The 24494-nt window shown below is 49.7% G+C and overlaps 2 protein-coding genes across 2 annotated transcripts; one reads left to right on the top strand and one right to left on the bottom strand.

Annotated features, from left to right (window-relative positions):
- Positions 1–1814: 1814 nt before the first annotated feature.
- UBXN6 (UBX domain protein 6) lies at positions 1815–8140 on the top strand. The gene is made up of 11 exons (XM_082495557.1): positions 1815–1971; positions 2430–2584; positions 2889–2950; positions 3080–3211; positions 3768–3865; positions 4271–4346; positions 4433–4517; positions 4780–4999; positions 5105–5235; positions 5895–6040; positions 6562–8140. Exons 1-11 carry the CDS (start codon positions 1889–1891, stop codon positions 6688–6690), a joined length of 1317 nt encoding a protein of 438 aa, XP_082351683.1. The 5' UTR covers positions 1815–1888; the 3' UTR covers positions 6691–8140.
- Positions 8114–24214, bottom strand: CHAF1A (chromatin assembly factor 1 subunit A; the record flags this gene model as incomplete). Its single annotated transcript, XM_082495358.1, has 16 exons — positions 8114–8243; positions 9682–9775; positions 12051–12538; positions 13149–13410; positions 13641–13730; positions 13816–13896; positions 14104–14272; positions 14788–15011; positions 15432–15500; positions 16055–16115; positions 16721–16962; positions 19414–19470; positions 22070–22887; positions 23115–23165; positions 23243–24070; positions 24199–24214. The coding sequence occupies 16 exons, from the start codon at positions 24212–24214 to the stop codon at positions 8152–8154; spliced, it is 3642 nt and encodes a 1213-aa protein (XP_082351484.1). The 3' UTR covers positions 8114–8151.
- Between the last annotated feature and the right edge of the window lie 280 nt (positions 24215–24494).

The following is a 24494-nucleotide window of genomic DNA, read 5'->3' on the forward strand; positions in this document are numbered from 1 at the left end:
GGAATTCCTTTGGGCTTTGCGGGAGGGAATTCGTGAAGTGAGGGGTTTGGGGAGAGAGCAGGTCCGTGGTTCTTGAGGTCACCTCGCAATCGAGTGAGTACCCACTCCTGCTGGGCTGTGTCGTATCCTGGTCTGTGCCGTACCCAGGCTGTGCATTGACTTGCTGGCACTGCTGGGAGCAGGAGCAGAGCCTGCAGTGCATGTTTGGCCCTGGGACAGCAAAAACATCCCCATGGAGATCTTGGGGGACCTTGTGCTCTCCATGGCATCTCCTGTGCCACAGTACGGGGGTCCCGGTGGTACCACAGCTTGGTGCGAGTGCCTGTTGGTGATGCAGGCATTGGTTCGGCCTCCATGTGTGTGTTTCTGGCTCTTGGTGCCGCTGTGGTGGCCCAGGTCCCCATGCCGATGTCGGCGTGGAGTTGCTGCCACTGGAGGTGCAGTGCCAGGGTGCCATTTCCACAACTACCACCTCACGGGCAAACGCATGACTCCCCTGTGTTTGGGATGGGGCATCCTCCTGGTCTGGCATGTGGCCCCTTCCTCGGCAGTGACTGTCCTCTGTCCCTGGGAGGAGGAGGAGGAAGAGCTGTGCTGCGGAAACAAACCTCATCCAAACACCTGTTCCCAAATTTTGAGCCTTTTGGCCAGTCTCAAACCTGCTTTGCGGGGTGGGAAGTGAGGCTTCTGCCTGTTCAAGGGGCATGAGGGAGAGGGCCGGGCTGTGCATCCAGTGAGAGAGAATGGAAAATCTTCATGTGTTTTAGGCTCTCTCAGCCCGGGTTGCACCCCCAGCTGGGCGAGGTTTGCTCTAGAGCCATGGAGGCCCCATCTCAGGCTGGTTTGCTCAGGCTGGGGCTGCTGGTTCCTCCTGGGGGTACCAGGGGGGGCTGAGGCTGTAGAGCGGGGACTGTGGGTGCAGGCCTGGGGGTCGTGGGGGCCATGGGTGCAGGCCTGGGGGCTGCGGGTGAAGGCCTGGGCTCTGTGGTTGTAGGCCTGGGTGCTGTGGATGGTCCATGGGTGCAGGCCTGGGAGCCATAGGGTCCTTGGGTGCAGGCCTGAAGGTTGCAGGTGCAGGCCTGGGCTCCGTGGGCGTCCTTGGGTGCAGGCCTGGGTGCTGTGGGGGGTCCACGGATTGCAGGCCTGGGAGCCATAGGGGTCCATGGATGCAGGCCTGAAGGTTGCGGGTGCAGGCCTGGGCTCCGTGGGCGTCCTTGGGTGCAGGCCTGGGTGCTGTGGGGGGTCCACGGATTGCAGGCCTGGGAGCCATAGGGGTCCTTGGGTGCAGGCCTGAAGGTTGCGGGTGCAGGCCTGGGCTCCGTGGGCGTCCTTGGGTGCAGGCCTGGGTGCTGTGGTTGTAGGCCTGGGTGCCCTGGGGGTCCATAGGTACAGGCCTGGGCTTCATGGGGGTCCTTGAGTGCAGGCCTGGGGTCCGTGGTTGTAGGTCTGGGTACCATGGGTGCAGGCCTGGAAGCCACAGGGGTCCTTGGGTGCAGGCCTGGGGGCTGTGGGAGGCCATGGGTGCAGACTTGGCAGCTGTGGGTACAGGCCTGGGCTCCGTGGGGGTCCATGGGTACAGGCCCCAGGGCTGTGGGGGGAAATGGGTGCAGGCCTGGACTCTGTGGTTGTAGGCCTGGGTGCCCTGGGGGTCCATGGGTGCAGGCCTGGGGTCCGTGAGGGGCTCGAGCCTGCCCCCCTCCATTCTCTTCAGCCTGGAGGACCGCGGACGCCATAGAGTGGCGGGAGCCTAGAGCGACGCCCGGGCCAGTGCGATGGACACGCCCCTTCCGGTGGCGGTGACGTGGGCGTGGCGGAAGCGGGGGCTGGAGGCGGCGGTGGCGGTCCCAGTCCCTGTCCCCGACCCCGTCCCGGTCCCGGTCCCGCCGCCATGCGCAAGTTCTTCCAGGAGATCAAGGCCGACCTGAAGTTCAAGACCGCGGGGCCCGGACAGAAGCTCTCGGAGCCGTCCCGGTACGGGATAGGGGGGACCCTCCGGTAACGGTGGGCCCGTCGGGGGGGAGGACGCCGTTCTCGGGCGGGCCGGGGCGCTGCGGGCAGCCAGCAGGGCTGAGCGGGCGGGAGCCGGCCCCCTCCGCCAAGCTGCCGGTACCCACGGTCCCCGTCGCTGCTCCGGTCCTGGTGCCACCCGGTACCAGGGGGGTGCCTGGACGCGGTTGCTCGGGGACACCGGGCTGGGACGGACGTCGCCAGTCATGGGGCCCGGTGGGCGACACCGGTCCCAAGCCACCCATCCCGCGGGGGCCGACACTCACTGGGCAGCGATGCAGCCGCACCGGGGCGGCCGGTTTCCCGGCTGCCTCCCCGGGGGCACCGGGGCGGTAATTGCCATTACGTGTCCATGGCTACGTCCAGGTCGGCGCGTGGCGGAGCTCATCTCCTCCTGAGCTCTGCTGTCCCCTCCTGCCCAGGGTCCCCAAGGAGAAGCCGAAAGCCGAAGCGGCGCCAAAGCCTCGTCAGGGACCAACAGATGAAGCACAGATGGCGGCGGCCGCAGCGCTGGCCCGGATGGAGCTGAAGCCCAAGACCAAGGTCTCCTCCTCCCAGGAGGCCATCAAGAACCAGGGTAGGAGCTCGCTGAGGACGTGGAGCTTCTGCACTGGTGTAGGGATGGTGGGGCTGGCTGGGACGGTCACAGCTCTGAGCTGAGGTTGGGGAGGGACATCTCGGGTGGGCGATTGCTCGGGTGCAGCTCTCGAGGGCGTTGTGGGGTGCAGCTGCCTTCTGCGACTGCTGGGGTGTCGTAGACATGGGGGTCACGGTCATCTCTGGACTTGGGATAGAGCACCCGGCTAGGTGTTTGCTTCTCTAGGGCACCCTCTGAAATCTGCTGACCCTCTGCCCCCATAACGTGGGTTTGTCTCTCGTAGTGAGGAAAGAGCTGATGGCCGAGGCAGCTGCGAGTGAGAAAGGGCTCTCAGCAGAGGAAAAGGTATGAGAGATGCTGCTGTCCCTGATCAGCGCCTTTCTGGGCTGCCGTCCCTGTCCCATGCAGATGGGCCAGGATATTTAAAACCAAACCCAAACCTCCTTACGTTCAGTTTGGTTTTGTCTCCTTTAGGACCTTGCCTCCCCAGACAAGGAAGGGGCAGCTGCCCCCTCTGTTTCAGGGGTCTACTTCATTTGCCCGTTAACTGGTGCAGTTGTAAGGAAAGACCAGAAGGAAAAGCACCTCAGAGAAGCCATCCAGTCGGTAAGCACCGCGCCTGTCGGCTGCACAGCTTCTTCCCTTCCTCCTGTTTTAATGCAGTTTGTGGCCTGGGTCCCCTCGAGCAGTGACTGCTCCACCTTCTCCCTGTAAAATCACCACCATCTTCCAAAGGGCAACTCTGTCCCACTGTAGCTGTACAAATGTCTGTCCAAGCACCCTCCAAGTGCTGGGACTGGGAACTCTGGCCCTGCACTGGTTTTGGCTGGGACAGAGTTAATTTTCTTCATAGCAGCTGGGATAGTGCTGTGTTTTAGATTTGTGATGAAAACAGTATTGATTATACACTGGAAATGGCTAAACTGGGAAGCAGTGAATAAATTCTTGCGTGTAGACAGCTTTTGCTTTACCTATTAATCTTGGGTTTAGCCCAACTCATGAGTTTTCACACTTTTTTTACCCTTCTGACTCTCTCCCCATCCCACTGCGGGGGGGAACAAGTGTGGTGCTGAGCTGCTGGTCGGGGTTAAACAAACCCATACATCTCTTTGTGCAGAGTAGTGTCAGCTCCCCCCGACTAGCTTTTCTCCTTCTCCCCCAGTATTTCTCCATAGACCCTGTGGCCGCCTCGATCATGGAGATTCACACCTTCAATAAGGACCGGGAGAAAGTACGAGTGGGCGTGGAAACCATGGCCAAGTAAGCGGGCTGCGTTAGGAGGACCGAGCGCGCAGGTAGCTTGTCCCTTCCCTGCAAGGTCAACAAGCAGGTGGATTTTCTTGCTGTGGTCCAGGCAGTGTCTGAAGAAGCCCAAAGCCAAACACTCAAACTATTTTAAGTGTCAGTTGAAATAAGGTCAGATCTCAGAGGTGTTTTAAGAGTTGGTCCACTCATCCAAGAGGTCTGAGAACAGCTGGTTGAGATTGGCCACGCCATCTTCTGTCTGGCTTGGGCATGAAACACAGATGTATTTTACTTTCCTCATTTTTTCAGCTCTTTTATCTGTGAGAAATACTGTGAGGTCTCCCAGTCTTTTCTTACACCTCGGGGTGGCGTGTCCTAAGTGTCTGCTTTGACCCATGCAGTGCATTCCTCTTTCTGCAGGTACTTGGATAATATCTATCTCCATCCAGAGGAAGAGAAGTACCGGAAAATCAAACTGCAGAACAAAGTGTTTCAGGTGAGGTCAAGACTCCTGCAGGTGCTCTGCCTAGGACCATCCTTGCCTGGAGCAGACTACACTTAAATTCTTTCCTTTTCTTCCAGGAAAGGATAAGCTGCTTGGAGGGGATACACAAATTTTTCCAGGTTATCGGGTTTGAGACAAAAACACTGCCTGTTCCAGGACAAGGCAAGAAATCTAAATGTATTAAACTGGAGTCGAGTCTGAATGGTGGTGGGACATCTCAGGGGAGGCGAGTGAGGCACCTTTGGTTGCCGAGAGCTCCGCAGGCTGCAATTAAGGCTGTTACTCCAAGGCTGTAACAGAAACAGCCGCTCACCCTGCATTTTCCCCACTAAGACATTACATTGTCTGGAGATCCTTGCCCTTGTATTTCATACATTACTCATGTAAAGAACCAGAGACTCAAATCCCATCCTTTTGCTTGTAGAGACCACAGAGGAGTACTATGTACTGAAAGAAGAAATGCTGACCAAGTTGGAAGACCTCAAGGACTACAAAGAGCAGCTTTTAAGCTCTGAGCCTGTGAGAGCCCAGCTGGATCGCCAGCTCTGCGTGTTTAAACCATCACCTCAAGCTTCTCGGTTTGAGCTGCCAAATGACTTCTACAACCTCACTACAGAAGAGATCAAACGAGAGCAAAGGCTCCGGTGAGTAGGCTTTAGGAGGAGGGTCCCAACTGCCCAGGGGGCATGCAATGCCAGCTAGGAGTCTTGTACCTCTCCTTCGTGCTAAAAATCGCTTTCCCTCTAAAGGACAGAAGCAGTGGAGAAGGCTTCGATGCTGAGGACAAGAGCCATGCGAGAGAAAGAAGAACAAAGGGAAATGCGCAAGTACAACTACACCCTGATACGAGTCCGGTTTCCCGATGGATACATCCTCCAAGGTAAAAAAAAAAAAAAAAGAAAAAGACTTCTTACCCTTTCTCTGTACACCTCCAAAAGCTTTGAGAATACTTGTAGCGCAAGAGCTTGAATAATAAGCAGGCTTGAGGTGGGCTGAATGCAACTGGAAGAATAAAGCAACCAAACCCAGAGCAGGGGAACGCTTCTGTATGAACTCTTCCCGTCTCCGAGCCCTCCACGTGCCTCACCTGCACAGGGTTGGGACTGTAAGCCCGGGTTGAGTGGAGAGGGAAGAATCTCAAGGTGCTGTTAATTAAAGCGTGCTCTTCCCAGGCTACAGCCAGCAAGCTGGACTCATTAGATCAGTTCGTTATAGTAACCAGCGTGAGGTTGCCTGTGTGGTGTCAGGCTATACAACAGTCTAAACCCTCTTCCAATTTTGCCGTAGAACTCTAACAAAGAGCTGGGAAAGCCTGAAATGATTTCTACAGGCTGGCAGGGGCTCGCAACAATTGAAGTAATAGTTTTCTTTGGGGATTCTGCTTTTATACTTCTCAGCTGAATCTGGCTGTTTCTGTGTCACTGAAGTAGTTCATAAAGATAGCATCAGTACGTGAGCCCCAGGAAACCTACCACAAAGGGTTAGATTTGGTAAATGCCAGACTCTCTCTCGATATCTCACCTTGTTTTCTCATGGCAGGGACTTTTTATGCACGAGAATCGGTATCCGTGCTCTACAGCTTTGTGAGAGAAGCACTCAGAGATGACTGGCTGCCCTTTGAGCTGGTGGGACCCGGAGGTGTCAAACTGACTGATGAGAACTTGGCCTTCAATGAATGTGGGCTGGTGAGTAAAAAAAGATAGCCAGTACCTTCCACAGGGGTCTTCAGGTTGTCAGAGTCATCTGCTGCTCATAACTTAGAGGGAAGTTCGTGTCTTGTGCTTTCAGTGCCGTAAGTTGTGCTCTGGCCCCTTCTTTTTAAGCACAAGTGAACAAGAAACTGCTTGAAGGCTTCTGGCTCAAGGTTAGGTCTGTCCACAAGGAACTGCAAGGACCTACCTCCTGTAGCAAACACAGTCTGCAGGAGTTGCCAGCAGCTCTGCCAGAGGCTGAGCATCCACGCTGGAAAAAGAGGGAAGGCAGCAACTGCGAGGCGAGCGCAGCTCTAGCATGAGGCTACCAGGCTACCAACAGAAAGCCCAAAGCAGTGTCCCCCCTAAAGAGCTTCTTGCAGAAATCCACACTTGTCCTTTTTAGTTGAAGTGCTCTTTCTAAGTTTTTTGCAGGTCTGTGACCATACACCGCATGTTAGGAGGTCAAAGCATAACATTGCTATGGCTTAATAACTCTGCCTTTTCTGTCCCAGGTGCCCTCAGCCCTCCTGACTCTCGCCTGGGACGCAGCAGTCATGGCAGACATTCAGGCGTCGGGAGAGGAGCAGCCAGCAAACCCCCTGAAACCAGAACTTCTCTCCAGAGTCCAGACACTGTCATGAAATAAAGGGGAGTGGATTCAGTGCTGGTGGTTTTAGACTGTTTTCTCCTTTTCCCATGCAGACTGTTGGAGCTTCCAGCTACGTGACCTCAGAAATGACTTTCTTTTAGCTCTGCAGAGTGGGAGTCTAGATTCTGCCATGTCACACCAACCCTGCAGTCACCTCCACAACTCCAGTAGCCGTACACTAAGGCAGTCTTGCCCAGTAAGACACTCACAGGACTGCTCTGAATGGCTTTAAAAACCAAGTTCTAGCAGGGAACTGCTTGAGGTGTTTCCAGGACCATGACGAAGCACCACTCTCCTCCCTCGGAGGAGGGATTAGGTGCTAGTACTAGGCTGGATTACCAATCGATTGAGCCTGGATATGGGGCTGGGCTTAGAACTCAGCTTTTCCTTTTGCTTCTGTGTGCACTGTAACTCCTATTGGAGAGAATATATTTAGATAAAATTATGTTTAGTCTGATTAAATGGAATATTTAAAGACTCAGTTCTGTGCAAAAGTTATTTGAATTGCATTGCTCTTACAGGCTGGAAGTGCAGACGAGCTCCAGTCAGTGCTGGGGCTGGCACTGGTGTTACTGGTGCAGCTGTGGCATTACCCACCTTTTCACTTCATGGCACCTGCAGACAGAACAAGGGACAGGCAGGGAGACCCATGACAGGCAACAGCTATTTACGCTGCCCGCTGGTGAGAGATTAAACCTCTAACTACAGCCAGTATTTTAGGGAACTAACTCATCAGCTCACAAGCCATACGAAGTTAAAAGCCCCAACAAGTTTGTTACATACATAAACAAGTTTGAAGTATAAAGGACTGAACTAGCATCAATCTTAAAGTTTTTTCTGCGGTGTAGAGACCAGCTTTTATGTATAGAGCTTCTATTGCAGCAATGGATACAGGAGATCAATAATCTATCACTAGCCTGGTGTCTAATTAATACTGGCCTATTCCAAAAATAGGAGAAACAAGTTGCAGGTTTGTTTTTTTTTTTTTTCCCCTTTTCCAAAGATAAAGCCCTGCTGCTGTTCTCTGTAGCAAGTAAGACCACAAACAGGATGATATAGATAGCATAAATTCAAATATAATTGTACATCATTTATACCCAAGGCCGTGCTATACAACATTATGAACAGAGTAATTCCCCCAGTGGCATCACAATAAGCTTATTTCAAAATCCCTCCACTAGTTTTAGAGATAACTTAGATACCTTCCATTACAAAGAAGTATCAAAATTTCAATAATGCTTTATTAAGGACAGATTAATATGCAGTATTTTTTTAAGCTAAAAACTAGAACTAAAAATTTAAGCTTCCATCTGGTCTGAAGCAGAACAAAGTGCTGTCTTCTCTTTACAAGAAATATGGAATACTTTCAAGTATCTTGTTCAAAGATACACAAGGTTTAAAATTTTCTAATTCATTCTACATACATACAGAGAAGTTAGTAGGCATTTACGTCTCAAACTGTATTAGATGGGCTGACCACGTCCTGGTGAGCGGCTCTTGTGCCGCTGGATTCTGAAGCTGTTTCGGTAACTGTCAACGTAGAATCTGCAAAGTAGAAAACGTGTTGGTTTGGGGTTGTTTTTTTTGTTTGTTGTTGTGGGTTTTTTTTTCCTTTTTAATATCCTCATTAATCTAGTAGAATTTGACTACTATATGCTTTACCTGTCTTAATTTGTCTGCCCATATCTGTTGCAAGTCTTTTCAATACCATTTAAAAACTGGTTTTAATATCGGGTTAACATCAATCCAGAATAAAATTACTTCTCAACCATAAAAAAGGATCTTCCTAATCTTTTCAGCGCTTTAGACTCAGGCAGAGTTAAACAAATACAGCTGCATGTGTGTCAACAAAGCCTGAGGAAGGCAAGCTCCCGAATAGCATCCCCGTCCTCTGAACGCGAGGTTACAAACCTGAAGCAAGGCTTTCATCTCACTGCAGTCTTGTAATAAGCAAAAGCAGCTTAAGATTAAATGCAAAGCTTCTTGTCAAACAGTTATATTGTCTGTTACGGAAGGCGGGAGGAGGAATGTAGCACCAGCCGAGATAGAAAGGAGAACCCAGATATGTCTAGAATGGGTCAAACGCTCTATAGAATTTAAGGCTTTGGGAATATGCACGAGCCCTTATCTATCAATTAGAGGAGCTGCCCAACACAAAAACCTCACTTTCCTTAATTCAGGTTGTGCCAGTAGCATTGTGAAAGAGCTCTATTGTGAGTGCAGTAAGAAAGGGCTCGGAGGTTTTGAAAGCGGTTTAGAAGAGCTGAATGCACATCATGTGGTTGGTGTTAAGTCATTGATCTGTACGATCAAGTACGTATAGTTAAAACCTCACTGAGATGAAAGGAGCCGCTCCACATCCTCATCCCAGTTTCTGAATCCGTAGCCTGAAAGGATACGCTATAGCAGCGGAGATTTGAAAGTTCTTCTCCAGGGGATAACTGGGACACAAATACAAGCAACTGCTTAGATTCTAGAGCAAAGTGTTGATCAGAGTCCCCACATCCGAGAGCTCGGTTATTATCTGATGTTATTTCCTGCAGACCAGACAATTCAGCCTGCACCTAAGGCTTTGGGAAGGCGGCACGGGGGAGATACGCTCCAGACTTTGCCAGTCCTGGGAGGGCTCTGGAACATTAGTGCACACACCACAGAGACCGGCCCTGCTCAGCAACATTTACCAATAGTGGATCTGCTGATTATGGCCCCCAGTGTTCACTTTTCTCATCAGAAAAAAAAAAAAAAAAAAAAAAAGAAAAGGTGACACCGGCAGCCAAATGCTAGTCACAAGCACTTTGGGCTATTTAGTCACTTGGAGGAAGGAAGGAAGGAAGAGCAAGAGCAGGTTAGAGAAGACCGTAAATAGCAAAGCAGCATCTAGAATAAGGCATAAAAAGCAGAGAGGTACCTAAAACAAAACATTCTCACTCTGTTATACTCTCCCTTGTGGGAGCACGTGTCTGCTATCCATTTATTTTCCCACCTTTGCCTGGCTGTATATCCACAATCATGCAGTCATCATCTTCCTCGTCTTCCTCGGTGTCTGCCTGAAATCCATCCATCTCCGCAGCTTCAGCCTTAAGGAAAAAAAAGAGGTATCAGCTGCGTATCAGCAAGCTGACGGTGCTAACATGCGACACCAAGCACAGCCAGCGCTGTGAAGGACTACAGCGCGCGCTCCTCACAACTGGGACTCGCAGCAGTCTGATCAGTCGGGCATATTTGTAGGGAAGAAAAATAAGCAACCCCCAGCTTCAACAGACACTGACTTTTGATAAAAGGCCTCGTCTGCAATGGCACGTACCGCAGGAAGAGCGCCAAGCTTCTGCTCCAAGATGTTTCCCTGTTACACAACGCCATGAACAGCCTACACATTGAAAAGTCAGCTCAAACCTCATTTGAAATCCGACTCGGTTTTGTTGGGTTTTTTGGAAAGGAAATATCTCCCCCCTCTGCTGATTATTTTGGATGCTTTCTTCCTTCTGAAGACTTTTGCTTGTCAAGTTTGAAGCGTGTTCTCCCCCTGACTCCTCCTCATCTTCGCCAATTAGCTTTTATTCAGGGAGGGTCCTTCTTCCCTCGGTGACCCAATTTTCTCCCATGGGAGCAGCACAAAGTACTCGCTTTGAATTGAGAAAATGAATACAAGGAGTGATACAAACTGAATTTGTGCAGCATTGAACAGCTGCGAGTGGTTTTTGGCCGTGTGTCGTCCCCCCCCAACTGGAACCCTGGAATGAAATCTCAGACCTGGAACCTGGTCCCCAGCCCCTGCAAGCTGTTCTCCAAGAGAAAGCATTTTAAATTTACATCTGTCGTTAAAAGTCACAGTTCTCAGATTAAGTATTCCCCTCCTACACGCGTGCAGGTACTGCCCACTTCGATACCGAGTTGTTCTCTCTCTCCGCAGTTTATGTAAGAGCACCTTTACTTACACGAGTCCTGGCGTGAGCTTCACGGCAGAGAAACACGTGCCAGGGGCAGAGAACCTGGCAGCCTTGACCTACCCATCGCTCCCAGGCTCTTCCCACGCTCCAGCCTCGCTCCGCAGGAAGAACGGGACCTCAATACCTCAGCAGTGCTGATTTAGACGTCAGGCATGAAAGGCCTCTGACACCTCTGCTCTGAGCTGCACGGCGCCGCACCTCGCAAGGGGCAGCTTTGAGATGCTTTCAAGAGCTTTGAAGAATTCAGGCCAGTGATGCAATTCTACTAAAAGCCTTTGTTTTGCTATTTCTGCTCAAGGAGTTGGTTACAAGCAGGATTTCCAGTGGGTGCCAAGCAGAGATTTTTATCTCTGCCTTTATTTAGCGTATAAGAAAAAAACCCAAGCAGATGGAGTTTGGGGGCTGAACAGCTTCTCACAAGTCTCTGATCCCTATCAATACTTGAACGCAGAGATTTTTCAGGAGAAGAGCCAAAGCAGCCAACAATAAAGCGGGCAGGAAAAGCGTAAAAAGCCATGTCTGTGGCTTTTCCTCACCCCCTTATCCGCAGGGGATGAGGAATAAATCCACTGACAGCGCAAACCCTGTCCCTACCTGTAGGTTTGGAAGCAAACAGTTGATAACACCAAGCTTCAGGACCTAAAGCCTGACTGTCTTGAACGCGTGACAGAGCATCACACAGCTAAAGCACTGATCGCGTACTTTTCAGTCATCCTTTTGGATGATTAAGCTCTTAATACTACCTGTGGTTACCCTGAAAAGCAGAAGCAAACAACAGGAAGACCGCAACAAAGCTCAGAGCTGGAGTAGCAACTACTCCAAATCCATCTCATTTTGCTCCTATGAATTATTATATTTTTAAACCAGCTCTTGAAATTCAGCTTTGCGTATGACAGCATAAGCGGGAGACTTAACAGACTATTACAGGTTGAGTTGCAGCACTTCGGAACCACATTTAATCAGTACACGTGCAACTGATGTAAGGCACCAGCTCGGGCTATACATCTGGCAGCCATACACACACACATAAAAACCTGCATACAAATTATATACAGCTGTAAAACCAAGGCCAAGCAGGCACTCAGAAACTATTCACAGCTTGGATGCAATCACTGCCAAATAGCAGAAAATGGAAGAACAGCAGGAGAGCAACATTTCAAACGGAACAGACAGTCCAAGCTGGAGAAACACAAAAGAAACCCATCTCTTTAGAGTCACATAATTTCACTCCTTTCCCCACAAAAAAAGGTCTTTTTGTATGAAGATCTGTAGCTGAGTATTTTGACTCTGCTCACGGCAGATCTAGGCCAATCTGGGAGGCACGCCAGGACGCTCGCCTGCCGAAGACGCACAGCTACATTCCCGTCATTCTTTACTGGGGAAGAGCACCGGGAAAGGAACTCACCTGTTCAGCATCCCGAGGCCTTTTCATGAATTTAGTGATGGACATGCTTCCGGTGGCCTTCCTCTTTCCCGACATGGGGGTGGTCTGCAGGACCGCCACGCCTGGCACGCTGCCACCCTCCTCCTTCCCCGAAGAAGGGACTTGGGTGACGTAGTTCCATTGACAAGGGACGGGGAGATGCTCTTGATCAAAACTCTTCAGCACCTCCGAGTGGACGTACCAACACATCCTATATTCGGGTCTTTTCTCGTACACAGAGTTCTCGGAAATGATTCGCTTTAGCCTGGCTTTGGAAGGGACACCGCTGTCCTCACCAACAGGCGTCTGCGGCCGGGAGGTGTGGGGGCTCGCAGGGCTCGCATCGCTACAGTCGGCGGCTGCAGTCACATCGCTGAACAGTCCTTGCCGGCAGCACTCCTGAAATTCCTGGATGATCACTTTGCTCCCGTTCACGTTGCCATGCAGCAGCGGCAGAAGCTGGCCGAGGACTGCAGAGAAGAAAGGAGGCACAAAGGTTGTGGGGAAGAACCGCTTAAAAGGGCAAGAAAAAGCCAGGCAGGCATAACCTATCAGTACGCATGCTCCAGAAAGAAGACAAATAGGTTGAGAATAATTTTAGATATGGGATTGTAACAGGAGCTAAATTTGGTGTAGAAAAGTCACCCCCAATAACGACTGCCTAAAGTGAAAGCTTCGACCTTTATTCTAGTCTTTATGTGCATTATTCACATCCTCATGTTAATCACGCACAGGATACTCAGTACTGGTCACATAAACTAAATCCTCTCCCCCTGAACAATAAACAGGTCAATGGGCTCGAGCACTTCCAGTAAGCAGTCCTAAATCCGAGTCTACTGAAATCTTGTTGGCTTTATTTCCTGGATTATCTACAGCAAGAGTTTTTAGAGAACGTAACTACGGCCATACCAGACACACTGCCAGAAAACTCCTTTCCAAGAACTCTCATAGAGATTCCTTGGATTTCAGACTCGTCAAAACCAGGTCATTCTGAACTGGACACTCAATACAGAAGTCTATTCTCTCCAAAGCAGAGTACAACAGTGCATAAGTACAACTCTTTAGCCCTCCGGGTCTTACTTTGCTGGTCTTTTGCTCTTTTTTTACTACATTTCTGTATCTGCTGTTCTTCCTCTGCAACAGGCGAATCCAGGATACATGCTGTGAACTGCTGAAGAACCTTTAGGTCCGCATTCGTGCCGCTGTCATTTTCTGCACTTTCCCAGAGGCAGCCGATTTTCACCGGCTGTAGAACACGGAACCTCTTCCCCTTGGCCATCAGTTCATCCCACTCCTTTGCTTTCAGCTTTTGACGAACCTTCTGATTCTCCGGATCGCACTCCTAAAGCCACAGGCAAGAAAGGACGATACATTAATTCCAGGAAAAACAAAAGCTTTTTGGACACAGCTTTTTACCGTGTTCCCTGAGCTATGGAAGTCAGCTCCTGAACCATGCAGATCTGAGATGAGTTACATCACCGCAAAGACTACACACTTTCTTCCTCTGCCAATATTTGTTACAAGATTCATTGGAAACAGAGATGGAAGCCCAGTGACACCCAGTTCACTTACTTCTGTCACTCCTTCATCTTCAGATAGGTACCCATGGGGTACAAAAAACCCATCGTCATCATCTTCATCCTCTCCCTCCTCTTCATCATCCTAAAAATAAACTCTGCTTATTAGAAATTACACTTATGAGTGCAATTGGTTCAGAAAACTGTTTTTCAGCAAGCGGAACCCTTACCCCTTCACTATGGGAGAGACTTTCTCCAGGTTCCTCCTCTTCCCATTCTTCATCGCTATCTACTTCATAGTCCAGGAGTTTCTAGAAGAAATGCCAACATGCTTTTTTGGTAAATAACTTGAGAGCACAACGCCAGACCCCATTCAGGGTTTCAAAACTCAGTAGCAAGAGGGAACATGCAAGCAGATCAGAAATCCCAGAGAACAAGCGAACCTGGCCAACCCCACATCCACTTTAAGAGCATAAAGAAAGAAAAGAATCCAACTACACTGCCTCTGAGGTGCTTACACTGTCCTTCGACCAGGGATTCCTGGGACGGATCATAGTGGTTTTCTTGTTCCACGTGCCCCAGTATGCAGGACGGTGATTCTCACAAAACTGCAGAAGTTTCATTCTACCGAATTTCCCCCTCTCAGGAACAGCATCTGTTTTGCAGTTATCCACTACCACCACGTCACTGTTAAAAGAAGACACCGCCTTCAGTACTTGCAGCACGCTCCCCTGCCGCTCAGGAAAACATCTTCTAGAAAGCTTCGGTTCAGCCACAATACCAACCCAAGAGCTTGAGCCCATTAGAACAGCCGCTCCCAACGCGCTTGCAAGAACGGGGGTTCCAGACAAGCCGCCTCCCTCCTTATCAGCACCCTCTGTTTTAGCTATCGGTAAATTGCCTTTTTAAAACTGTCAAAAACGAACACTGCTAAAGGCCACTAGTGTCCGGTGCTGAAGGGAGCTGCCTGAAGCGCAAGATTTCCTGCAGGGAAGGATTTGAGAAGCATTGTATGGAACGAAGGAAATCTACATCGTAATGTACTGCTCCTCCGGGGAAATAACACTCATACAAAATGAGCATTCAGAGAAAACCTCCATCTTTCTATCATCTCCAATACTAGAATAAAGACTACCTCAAAACCATTCTGCGGTTCAATACCTAAAAAAAAAGCGAGGAAAGCCCCCAAAACACAGACTAACCTGTTTACTATGTCAGCACTGTTATTGACAAAAGTAGGTCCAGTTTTACGCGGTTTACGACACTTTAGATCCCTCAAGAAAGAAACGTCACTATTCTGTGCACGCAGGAGCTTATCCAGCTGTTCTAAGAAGTCTGGATCCAGGGCAATACGACAGAGGGGAGCTAAGACCATGTTCTCCTTAATTTCAAAAGGAGCAAACTTTCCACAAGAGCCAGCAAGAATCTGAAATATCAAGGGAGGATTCGTTAGGGTCTGAACACCTGAGAAACCACGGCACAAACACAGTTAAGATCTACGACAAACCTCAACACCAGGTGGTGAGGTTGGAGCGAAGATTGGGGTTAAGCCCTTCCTATCTCAGTCTTCGACGGATCTTCTCAAGGGAATCTAGGTCCTCACGGCCCATGCAGCAGGAGACAGAGCTGAGATTTTTACTAAAGCAACTACAAACTTCTTTTGCAGTCTCTGCTCCCGTCACAGATTTTTTTTTAAATCCTTTACACTTTTGAAATTAGGAAGTAAGAAATACTAATGCTTTGTCTGCCTAAGAAGCTCTAAGGGACAGATCAGAAGGAAATCAGTGTCTTTGTTAGAAGTCAACCAACGAAAGGTCAACAAAACACAGGAGTAGCAATAACTCACCTTCGGGGCTTGTGGAGTCTTTGGTTTCTGGAAGAACCTCGTAATTTCTGCTTTCTGTGCATTGATACGCTGCAATCAGAATCAAAATGCAAATTATAAACACAAGGGTAGGACAAGGCCTTATAATTCAAGGTGAGCTCATGCATGAGCCAACTTCAAATCTAGTGAGGTATAAAGCAAAGCTCAGTTATTTACCAGCTCCTGTAACTCAACAAAAAACCCACCAGAAATTGTCTTCTCTAACACAGCTATATGTATTCCAATGTCATTGCTAAGACAAAGGATAGAGTTCACTTATGGGCAGTGAGAAAACAAATGCAGGAAGAATTTAACAGATAAAGGCAAAGACGCCAACACGTAGGAAAGTAACAGAGAAGAAACCTCCGTGACATCGCACCACCAGCCGAGACAGGACAGGCTGCGTCCCAAACGGACGCACTCCCTCCCAAGTGGCACGTCGGCAAGAGGGACACCAAGGGAGGGTACACTGCCCGGAGAACCGCAGCAGCTGCGGGAGCCCTGTTGCGAATGGCTCAGCAGCCGTTGGCCGGGCGCCAGGGAGCACATTAACGTCGTTTGACCGTAGCAGAAGAATTTAGAGACAAGCCAGAGAAAGCATTTACCTTTTCCTCCTCTCTTAACCGTTTCTCCTCTTCTTTCTTTCTCTTCTCCTCGAGTTTTGCCCTTTAATACAAAGTTCATTTTAATTGACACAAATCACGAAGTGTTTATTTGCGCTGAGGAGGAGCTGAGGAGCCCCACACCTTGACTAAGACCCCATCACGCTAGACAAGAAGATAATCCATTTATTCGGTCAAGGACCATACTTGGTTAAGCGTACAGGGCTCTCTTCATTCCTTCTAGAACAAATATTGACCTGTTTTAGCCACAAAGTAGCTAGACTGCTTCAAGTTTCCCTGGGTACCAGGAAAGGGTATTTATGGTGTTATCGAGTTACAAGCGACTTCCTCACCAGACAGGGCACCACTGCCAGCAAATTGCAAAAGCACAGGCAAGACTGCTCATGAAGGGAAAACTCAAGTGGAGCATGACAGCTCTTTTCAGCCATTTCAAATCAGAAGCCCAGGTCAGCCCACAAGCGAAAAGTACTGCTGAGACTAGGCTCTGGTGTACACAGCCTTTCAAGGGCTTAGAAGATACCCCGCGACAAAGAGGCACGTGGTGTTTGACCAGCACAGCCTCTAGGAGGGACAGCTAAGGTGGGTATGGAAAGCTGCTCCCATCGTTACACGTTATTCCCCAGGGCCCGCAGAAACCAAACCACTTACTCTAATGCTTCCTGCCTCTCCTTGCGTTTCTCCTCCTTCACTCTCAGCTTCTCAGCTTTTTCCTTTTCTTCTTTTTCTTTCTTTTCTCTCCTTTCTTTCTCTTTCAACTCTTTCTCCTCTTCTTTCTTCTTCTTCGCCTCCTCCTTGGCTCGCTCTTTGGCAGCTTTCGCTTCTTCTTTCAGTCTTCCCTTTTCCTCCCTTTCCGCTTGCAGCTTCTGCAGCTTGTCTGCGCGCTCCTGATCCTGGTTCAGAAACAAGCCATTAAGCAAGTTGTCTTTTTGTACACAGTTCGAGCCGCTGGCATAAAAACCCGAGTAAAACAAGGACTTCATTTCTTCAGCTGAGATACTAGAGCAGATTCTTGCACCCACCCTGCGCTTGACCCGCAGCATCGTTTCCAGCTACCACAGGACATAAAGTTATTAACCGCAGCTACCTGCTGCCTCAGCTGACTGAGCTAGCTCGCACTGGCTCTCTGAAGGCATTAATTGTTCTCTTCTCCTAACAAACAGAGGCGTTTCCATTTTCTAAGCGTCAAGGGAAACTTTGTATTCTACTCACTTTATATTTGAGTCACCTTCATTAGCAATGTAGCATCACAAGGTTGTGCAGTGGTAGGACGAGGGGGTAACGGCTTCAAACTGGGAGAGGGGAGATTTAGATATGAGGAAGAAATTCTTGGCTGTGCGGGTGGTGAGCCCCTGGCGCAGGGTGCCCTGAGAAGCTGTGGCTGCCCCATCCCTGGAGGTGTTCAAGGCCAGGTTGGACGGGGCTGGGAGCAACCTGGGCTGGTGGGAAGTGGCCCTGCCCATGGTTGGAACTGGATGATCTTCAAGGTCCCTTCCAACCTAAAATATTCCATGACTATGGAAAATTATCCGGGAATTTTAAAAAAAAAAAAAAAAAAAAAGAATTTTTAATTTAATACAAGATTTCAGATTGTTGCCAAAAGACTGTCTTTGGAAATACGTAGCTCACGAGCTAAGCTTTCATGCTTTGATATCAATGTAGGGCTACCACGGTATAAGTTGGAAAAGTGAATTTGATCCGATTTTGCATTATAAATCCATAAGGGTTTTCCAACTATGTTTTTTGCTATCTCGGGTGGTAATGTGAGCCACCAAACTCTGGATTATGCAGCTGCGTTAGAAACCTGGAGCTCGCAAAAAAAATGTCACTTATGTTAGTGCATATTAGATAATCAGACAGCACAAGGCACCCTACGCTTATTTAAGGGACAGTATGGGAACAATGCGGGGAATATTACATTGAACGTGTTGCTGTTCACTGTATTCCCACCCAAAGCAACTAAAATTCTCGTTGTGGATCTACTGACACAAAGGAGAACAGAGTGCGCTTCCTAAAAAACGGCAAATTAAGGAAAGATAACTTCCCTACATTGGAGGCATCAGTGACTTCTCCAGGAAACGGAGATATGTCTGTGCTCAGACATACAAATACCCTCACTGTGTGTTTTCAGTTTTGTTTTATTTATTTCACATCTCCTCTTGGCAACATGAAGACTGACTGCACAGTGTCACAATGTACAAATAACTGCAGAAGGCAACCAACATACAAAATGGTGCCAAGGGTAAAAAAAAAAAAAAAACAAACAACCCAATATTGTCAGGACTGAGTCATGGGAATCGGTGAAAACCTACCGGGTAGTTTGGAAAATGGTGTGAAGTTAACAGCAAGATTGGCAGATCTATTTAATTTTTAGCGTAATAAAGCTTCCTTTCTCATCTCTCTCCCTCACATTGCTGCTATTTTTAACATACATATAGAATGGAAGAAAACAACAGATTGGACTTCTATGTGGGGCACCGTAAAAAGCAAGCGTCTCGGGAGCAAGCTCAACCACATATAGCTTAGAAAAAAAAAAAAACAACCACACAACAGTCCCCTACCGACTTTATAAACTAGTTACTAAGAAACACAATACGAAGTCATCAGCACAGGCCTTCCCAAACGCAGTTAAAATAACAACCGGTTTTCCAGCAGGCAAAGCCCACTCGTACAGCGCTGCCTGTTCAAGAACTCCCTGCGATCATCCTCCTTTATATTTCACGTTTTATGACCGAAAGCAGAACGGACAGCAGAATTATCGCACCTCCGTTTTGTTCCGGAACAGAGTTTGCTGACTAGCAGCATTCAAGCAGAGATCGGAGCTTGAGCGTTTCCCGCTGTGACATCCAACAGGTTCTTCAGCAAGCCATAAACGCAGGGGCCCATTTGCCTCACTTATTAACGAGGAACGGACCCTACGTTTTGTGGCTTAAAAGGAGGGAGGGCGAGAATGACGAAGCAGGAACGGACCCCTAAAGAGAAGGCTCTGGAAAATTTCACCTGCATCTGTCCACTTAGCAGGCTGCACCTTCGCAGGAAGGGTTTGAAAAAATTCTCGAAAGCATTTTGACAAGCAGTCAGCAACATTTAGATCCTTAATACCTTACCAAAGCGCACAGAAATGCGGCGCAGGCCACCCACACCTCATTACATATGCATTAAAAAGCTTTGGAACGAGCCAAGTACTTTAACTGCGTGCATTAAGATCCTTCCATATTCATCAGTGAGGAAAACCAGGAAGAGAGATGCTCTAAGTGGAGTAAGATGAAGGGCAAAGGGCTTTGCTTACTATTCAACGCAAAAGCACAGCAGGTTAACTTTCTATGTCAGTGAAAATGCCTTACTCTTTGCAATCTCAGCTTCTCCTTCTCTGCCGAACTTTTGTGGAATTTCTGAGATACCTGGAATTACAAAACGCAAGTTTTAGAAATTTGCATCGTTCCCTTTCCACGAGGCACTAGAACTCTTACTGAAAGAACAGCAAGCTTCGTCTGAATTACATTAACGTTGTTCTTGCAGATTAGTATATTCAGCAACTTAAGTATTCCTTCAATATAGCATATAAGAATACAGTTCAAGCATTTCTAATCTCACTGATTTCCATTTAAGCCTGAATACATCTAAATGCTTCAGTTTACATTAAGTCCTCGTGTTACCGAGTTTTGCATAAACAAATCCCTCTAGTCTACTCAGTTCTCAAGTACCATTTGCAAGGGAATATCATATGCGGAAAAACAAACAGAAGCCAGAGCTGCTCCAAATCACGAGAGCACAACAGAGAACATTTAATTATAGCAAAGTCACTTCCTTCGAGTTCAACTTTTTTTTTTTTTTTTGGCATCCTACCATTTACTCTTGCTACAATATTTAACTATACCTTCCTGAGCACGAGGACTATTATTCACATTTTAACTCTTTTTCTTCTTGTAACCATAACTCTCTTGCTCTTCCACTAGTACCAGCGCATCGACCCCAAGTTCCCCAACAGGTCAGACTTCTCATTTCTCTTACAGCTGTTACTTATAGGTAGAAAAAAAAAGGTATTTTATGTTGAAAAGTATCATTCATAGACTGGTCAAAGACTTAATTCGTCAATAATTCAGCATACTGTGGCTTGCTTTCTCCCTCTTCATCTCCTGCCACTCGCAGTATAAGGTACCCTGTGATTAAAGGACTAACACAGACCAACCGCTTCATTTTCCGTACTCACAGACATTTAAGTTTGCACAGTGCAAAGCTGTATCAGGAGATTCTGCATTTATCTGACACAAAATAAGAGTTCTTTCAACCGGGAGCTTTAGTTTACCAGAGCTGTTTCCACCTAAGCAAACAAACACGCCAGGACAGACAACCAACAGGGTAAGCAGCGCCCGAGCTGTTCCTACCTTCCTTCACGCCACGGGAAACCAGTAACTTGTTTGCATTACCGTATTACATCAGGAGTCAAGTGCCTTTTTTTTTTATTTTATTTTATTTTTTGTTTGCTCTGCTGCACTGGAAATGCTTCACGCCTGCTTGAGTTCACATATTTATTTTAGAGATGAAAGATTGCAAGTTTGAACGGTGATAAGAATTGATCATTTTCCTTGGTAAGCACGCAGCAGAAGAGATGGAAGAGCCGTCACATGGTGAGCTCCAAGCCCCAGCTAACTCAGCCATACCTCCTCCAGGCCAGCGAGGTTTTTTTTCCTCACCTGAGGGACAGTTTCTCCTTAAGCCCCAGGGGGATAATTGTTTAAAATCTTTCTTAAAAGGCTCAGGATGACCTAAGCAGGAAGGCTACCAGCTGCTTCACCCTCATTTACCTGAGGCACATACTCAATTCTCCGCCTCTGGCAGCTAAATGTCAACCCACCCCTCAATACTTTCCTAATTTTCCCTTCTAATAATGTAGTCGAGCAAAACAAACGCACTGGGCAGATAGTCCAGCCTAACCGTAGGCGAGGCTGAGCTACAGCGCCCAAACACATTCACCAGGACTGTTTTGCTTCACAGGTCTCACCATGGGCGACTGTGCCCGCCCCCCTCCCCGAGAACCCCCCGCTTCACACCTCCACTCATCTCTTCCCCCAAACGGTTGAGCGGTGAACAGGCGCTTGAGCCACACGAATGTTTCGGCCACTTGCACAGATACTGTTGGCCTGAGAAGCTTCCCCTTCGATACAGCACCAAAAATCACAGTGGTTTCAGGGCTCTCGCTGGAGCAGAGGTACCAAACTGCAACTAAGATCACAACAAACCTCATACAGAGCTAGTTTTGAGGTGTTCCCTCCTGCACTCCAGCCTTCGCTGCCCAACAGCGTCGCGCATCCCCAGGAGTGCTCTACATGCGGTGACTTTTCCCCGAAGCAGCTCATAACAAGATGGCTGAGAGCACAAGCTCTGTACACCCAGTTTGGGGACAGAGAGCCTCGTCTGACCTGTCCTCCATCCTCACACGCAGATCTGCAGTTTCACCGATGCGCTGTAGTTTGAACTTAAAGCGTTTTCTATGCCGCAGCTGCAGAAATTCAGAGCTCAGGAAGTATCTGCACTGACTGGTACTGGGGTAACGTCCGCTCACAGTAATTACAGCAGCTTCATCAAGGATAGAGTAGAGGTTGTAAAACATGACCTAATGGACAAAACTGCTTTTGGACGCTGTCCTTATCCTAATCACCAAAACGCGGAGTCCTAGGGCACGCACTTCATGAGCGGTTTATAAAAAAAAAAATAAAATAAAACGAACCTGTAACAGAGTTTAAAGTTACATTCATACAATGCAAATACGCCAGCAGCTCAAAACCAGGCAAGATTTAAATCCTTTAGCTACAGAATTTAAATGAATAACCAAAAAGGCAATTAATTCAGTTATGGTATTAATAAATTAACACCACCTTTCATACACTTCTCACAATCTTTGCGAATATCTTACCTGTCCTCCTCACTACAAGTGCAGGATGCCATACAACCTATCCGCAACACAACAGCTTTTAAAAAACCCCAAGAAAAGAGACCAACCTTCCGAATGGGCGTTGAGGCAGCTAAGGGACTAGTATTCCTCTTTGTTTCTGCAGCAGGCTGCGCCTCAGGTGAGCTCACAGAGTGAGAGCTTAGCGAGGAATTGGTAAGTCCAGAGTCTCCTTCGTGAGATGATTCCATGGTCTCATTTTCCGACGTGACGCTTCCATCCAGAGAAGCGACTTGGGGAGATTTTGCAGTCATAATATCCTCCAGGAGCACTACGGGCATCTTCCCCTCAAAGATGACATCCTTCAGTTCGCTCTGGTTTACCTTTGCGTTTTCCACGCTATTACACTCTGTTAACCCGGAACACGACTGAATTCCATCTACCAAATTTTCATCTTTACTCACTACAGCTTCACACGGCACATCAGTCTCCATTGAATCATCCGTTTGGCTACTCTGAGTGGAATTCAGGCAACTCAATTGGTTTCTCTCTTTTCCTAACGTGCCGTTAGTTATAGCTACAGACGAAGATGCTTTTGTATCAACGTTAACATGGTCTACGTCATCGCTTAGTCTATGGCCAGAGTCCTTTGTCAGGTCAATAACAATTACAGTTTCATTTGTGTCATCTTTTGTGTTTTTTTGCATAAAATGATCTAACTTTCCGTTCACAAGTTTTGGAGCAAAATTCGCATCCGAATCCAGCTGGCAGTCATTCTCCACGTTGTCCAGGGACGCATGCGATGCGTCGAGGGAGGAATCCTTACTTGAGCCAAAACCGCTTTGCGAGCTCTTTACTTTTTTGACTTCTGAATCCGCATCGCACTTCTCCTTTGGTACAGGATTCAAACGTTTGAACGGCAACCGAGCTGAAACGACATTTTGTTATTTTAGTCGCATCATACAAATCACTGGGATGAGGGGGGATCAAATAGTAGGATATTTAATTAGTTATTAAGCACGGGAATTGAAACAGATTAGCCAGTTGGGCACAGCTTATTAGCGCGAAGCCAATATATTTCACACAACCAGGTCCGACGCCTTCTCAGGGCGCTAAAGCCGCGTTGGGTGACAGACACTCCCTCTGGAGCCTTACCTTGGACGAGCTTCCGCGGAGGAACGGCCGCTTTGTCTCGGCACTCCATGGCTGTGAGGGAAAAACATAATAAATAAACACCCGTGACCCGTTCCCGGTGAGCTACCTGCTTCCCCGCCATAGCCCACCGCCGGCGGTCCCCCACAGCTCTCCCCGGGGGCGGAGCGCGGGCCCGGCCAGGCCGGACAAAGGGGTCGGCCCCACCGGCCGCCCCTCGGGCTGAGGGGATCTCCGCACCCGCCGGGCCCAGGGTCGCCGGACACCGGTCCCCTCCGCCGGGGCCAGGTCGAGGGAGGGGAGTTTGGGCAAGAAGGAGGCGGCGGGCCAGACCCGGGCCTGGTTCCGGGGCGCGGCGGCGGCTGCCGTGTCTCCTTTGTTACCCCGGGAAGGCCCCGCGCACCCCAACCGCCGCCGGAAACACACCGCGCCCCGGCCCCACCGCGCCCCAAGCTCGGTCCGTACCTGCCAGGGAGGAGCCGCGGCGGCTCCCGCCGCTCCTCCTCCTCCGGCAGTGGCGGCGGCGGCCGACCCGTCCCGGCCCGTCGCGGCCGGTCCCGCCCCGGGGGCTCCCGCTCGTATTTGGCGGGAGCCGGGGCGACCCCGCGCCTCGCCGCGCTGATAGGCGGAGCGCGCCCCACGTGACCCGCCCTTCCGCCCGCTCCGCCCCTCGCCCGCCCGCGTCTCGCGAGGAGGGTGGGAGGAAAGCTCGAAGCCCGGCCTCGCCGCTGCCTCTCGATTAGCTAGCTCGATAGCCGTCGCTGATTGGTGGCGGGGGCTGTCGGTCCGGCGCGCTGGAGGCGCTGATTGGATAGCTGTGTGAGGGCCGGCGGGGGGCCGCTGGGTCCTTGCATCTGCCTGCTCGCCGGGTGGGAGCCGGGGCACCGGCGGTGCGGCCCCGGAGGGGTCGGGGCAACCTTTCCCCAGCACCGAGCGGAGAGGCGGAGCCGCCCACCGCGCTGTGCCACTGAGAGGCCTCAGCTAGGGCGCGAAATGGCGGCGGCGCCAGCAGCCAATGAACGGCCGCCGCCGCAGCGCGCAGGCGCATATGCCTGCCGCGAGGGATCCTGGGAGTTGTAGTTCCTACCGGTAGTCACCCCCATTCCGTCCCCACTGCTATGGCAGGTGCTGCAGGGGGAGGGCCTGGCCGCCCCCGTGTCCCACACGCCGTTCCCTCCCCGCAGCCCCGCCTGAGGCGGTGCTGGGCCGCTCGGCCCGGTAGCGGCGGTGGCCGCCCCCCCGCCCCCTTTACCCGCCCCTCCGGGGCTCCGTAGTAACGTGTAGCGGCGTCGCCCAGCCGGCAGGGGGCGCTGCGGCACCACGTGGCGGGCCAGGCGGCGCTCCGGCCGGCGCCGAGAGCGCTTCTCAGTGGTGCCGGTGGCG

Source organism: Vanellus vanellus, assembly GCF_965231255.1.
Source record: "Vanellus vanellus genome assembly, chromosome: 25".
Classification (NCBI taxonomy): Eukaryota; Metazoa; Chordata; class Aves; order Charadriiformes; family Charadriidae; genus Vanellus; species Vanellus vanellus.

What these genes read in the sequence shown, in the direction of transcription:
- UBXN6 (XM_082495557.1), top strand. Translation starts at nt 1,889, where the DNA reads ATGCGCAAGTTCTTCCAGGAGATCAAGGCCGACCTGAAGTTCAAGACC. An exon ending in GGAGGCCATCAAGAACCAGG is followed by an intron (nt 2,585 to 2,888) that starts GTAGGAGCTCGC and finishes TGTCTCTCGTAG; the next exon opens with TGAGGAAAGAGCTGATGGCC. An exon ending in GGCTCTCAGCAGAGGAAAAG is followed by an intron (nt 2,951 to 3,079) that starts GTATGAGAGATG and finishes TGTCTCCTTTAG; the next exon opens with GACCTTGCCTCCCCAGACAA.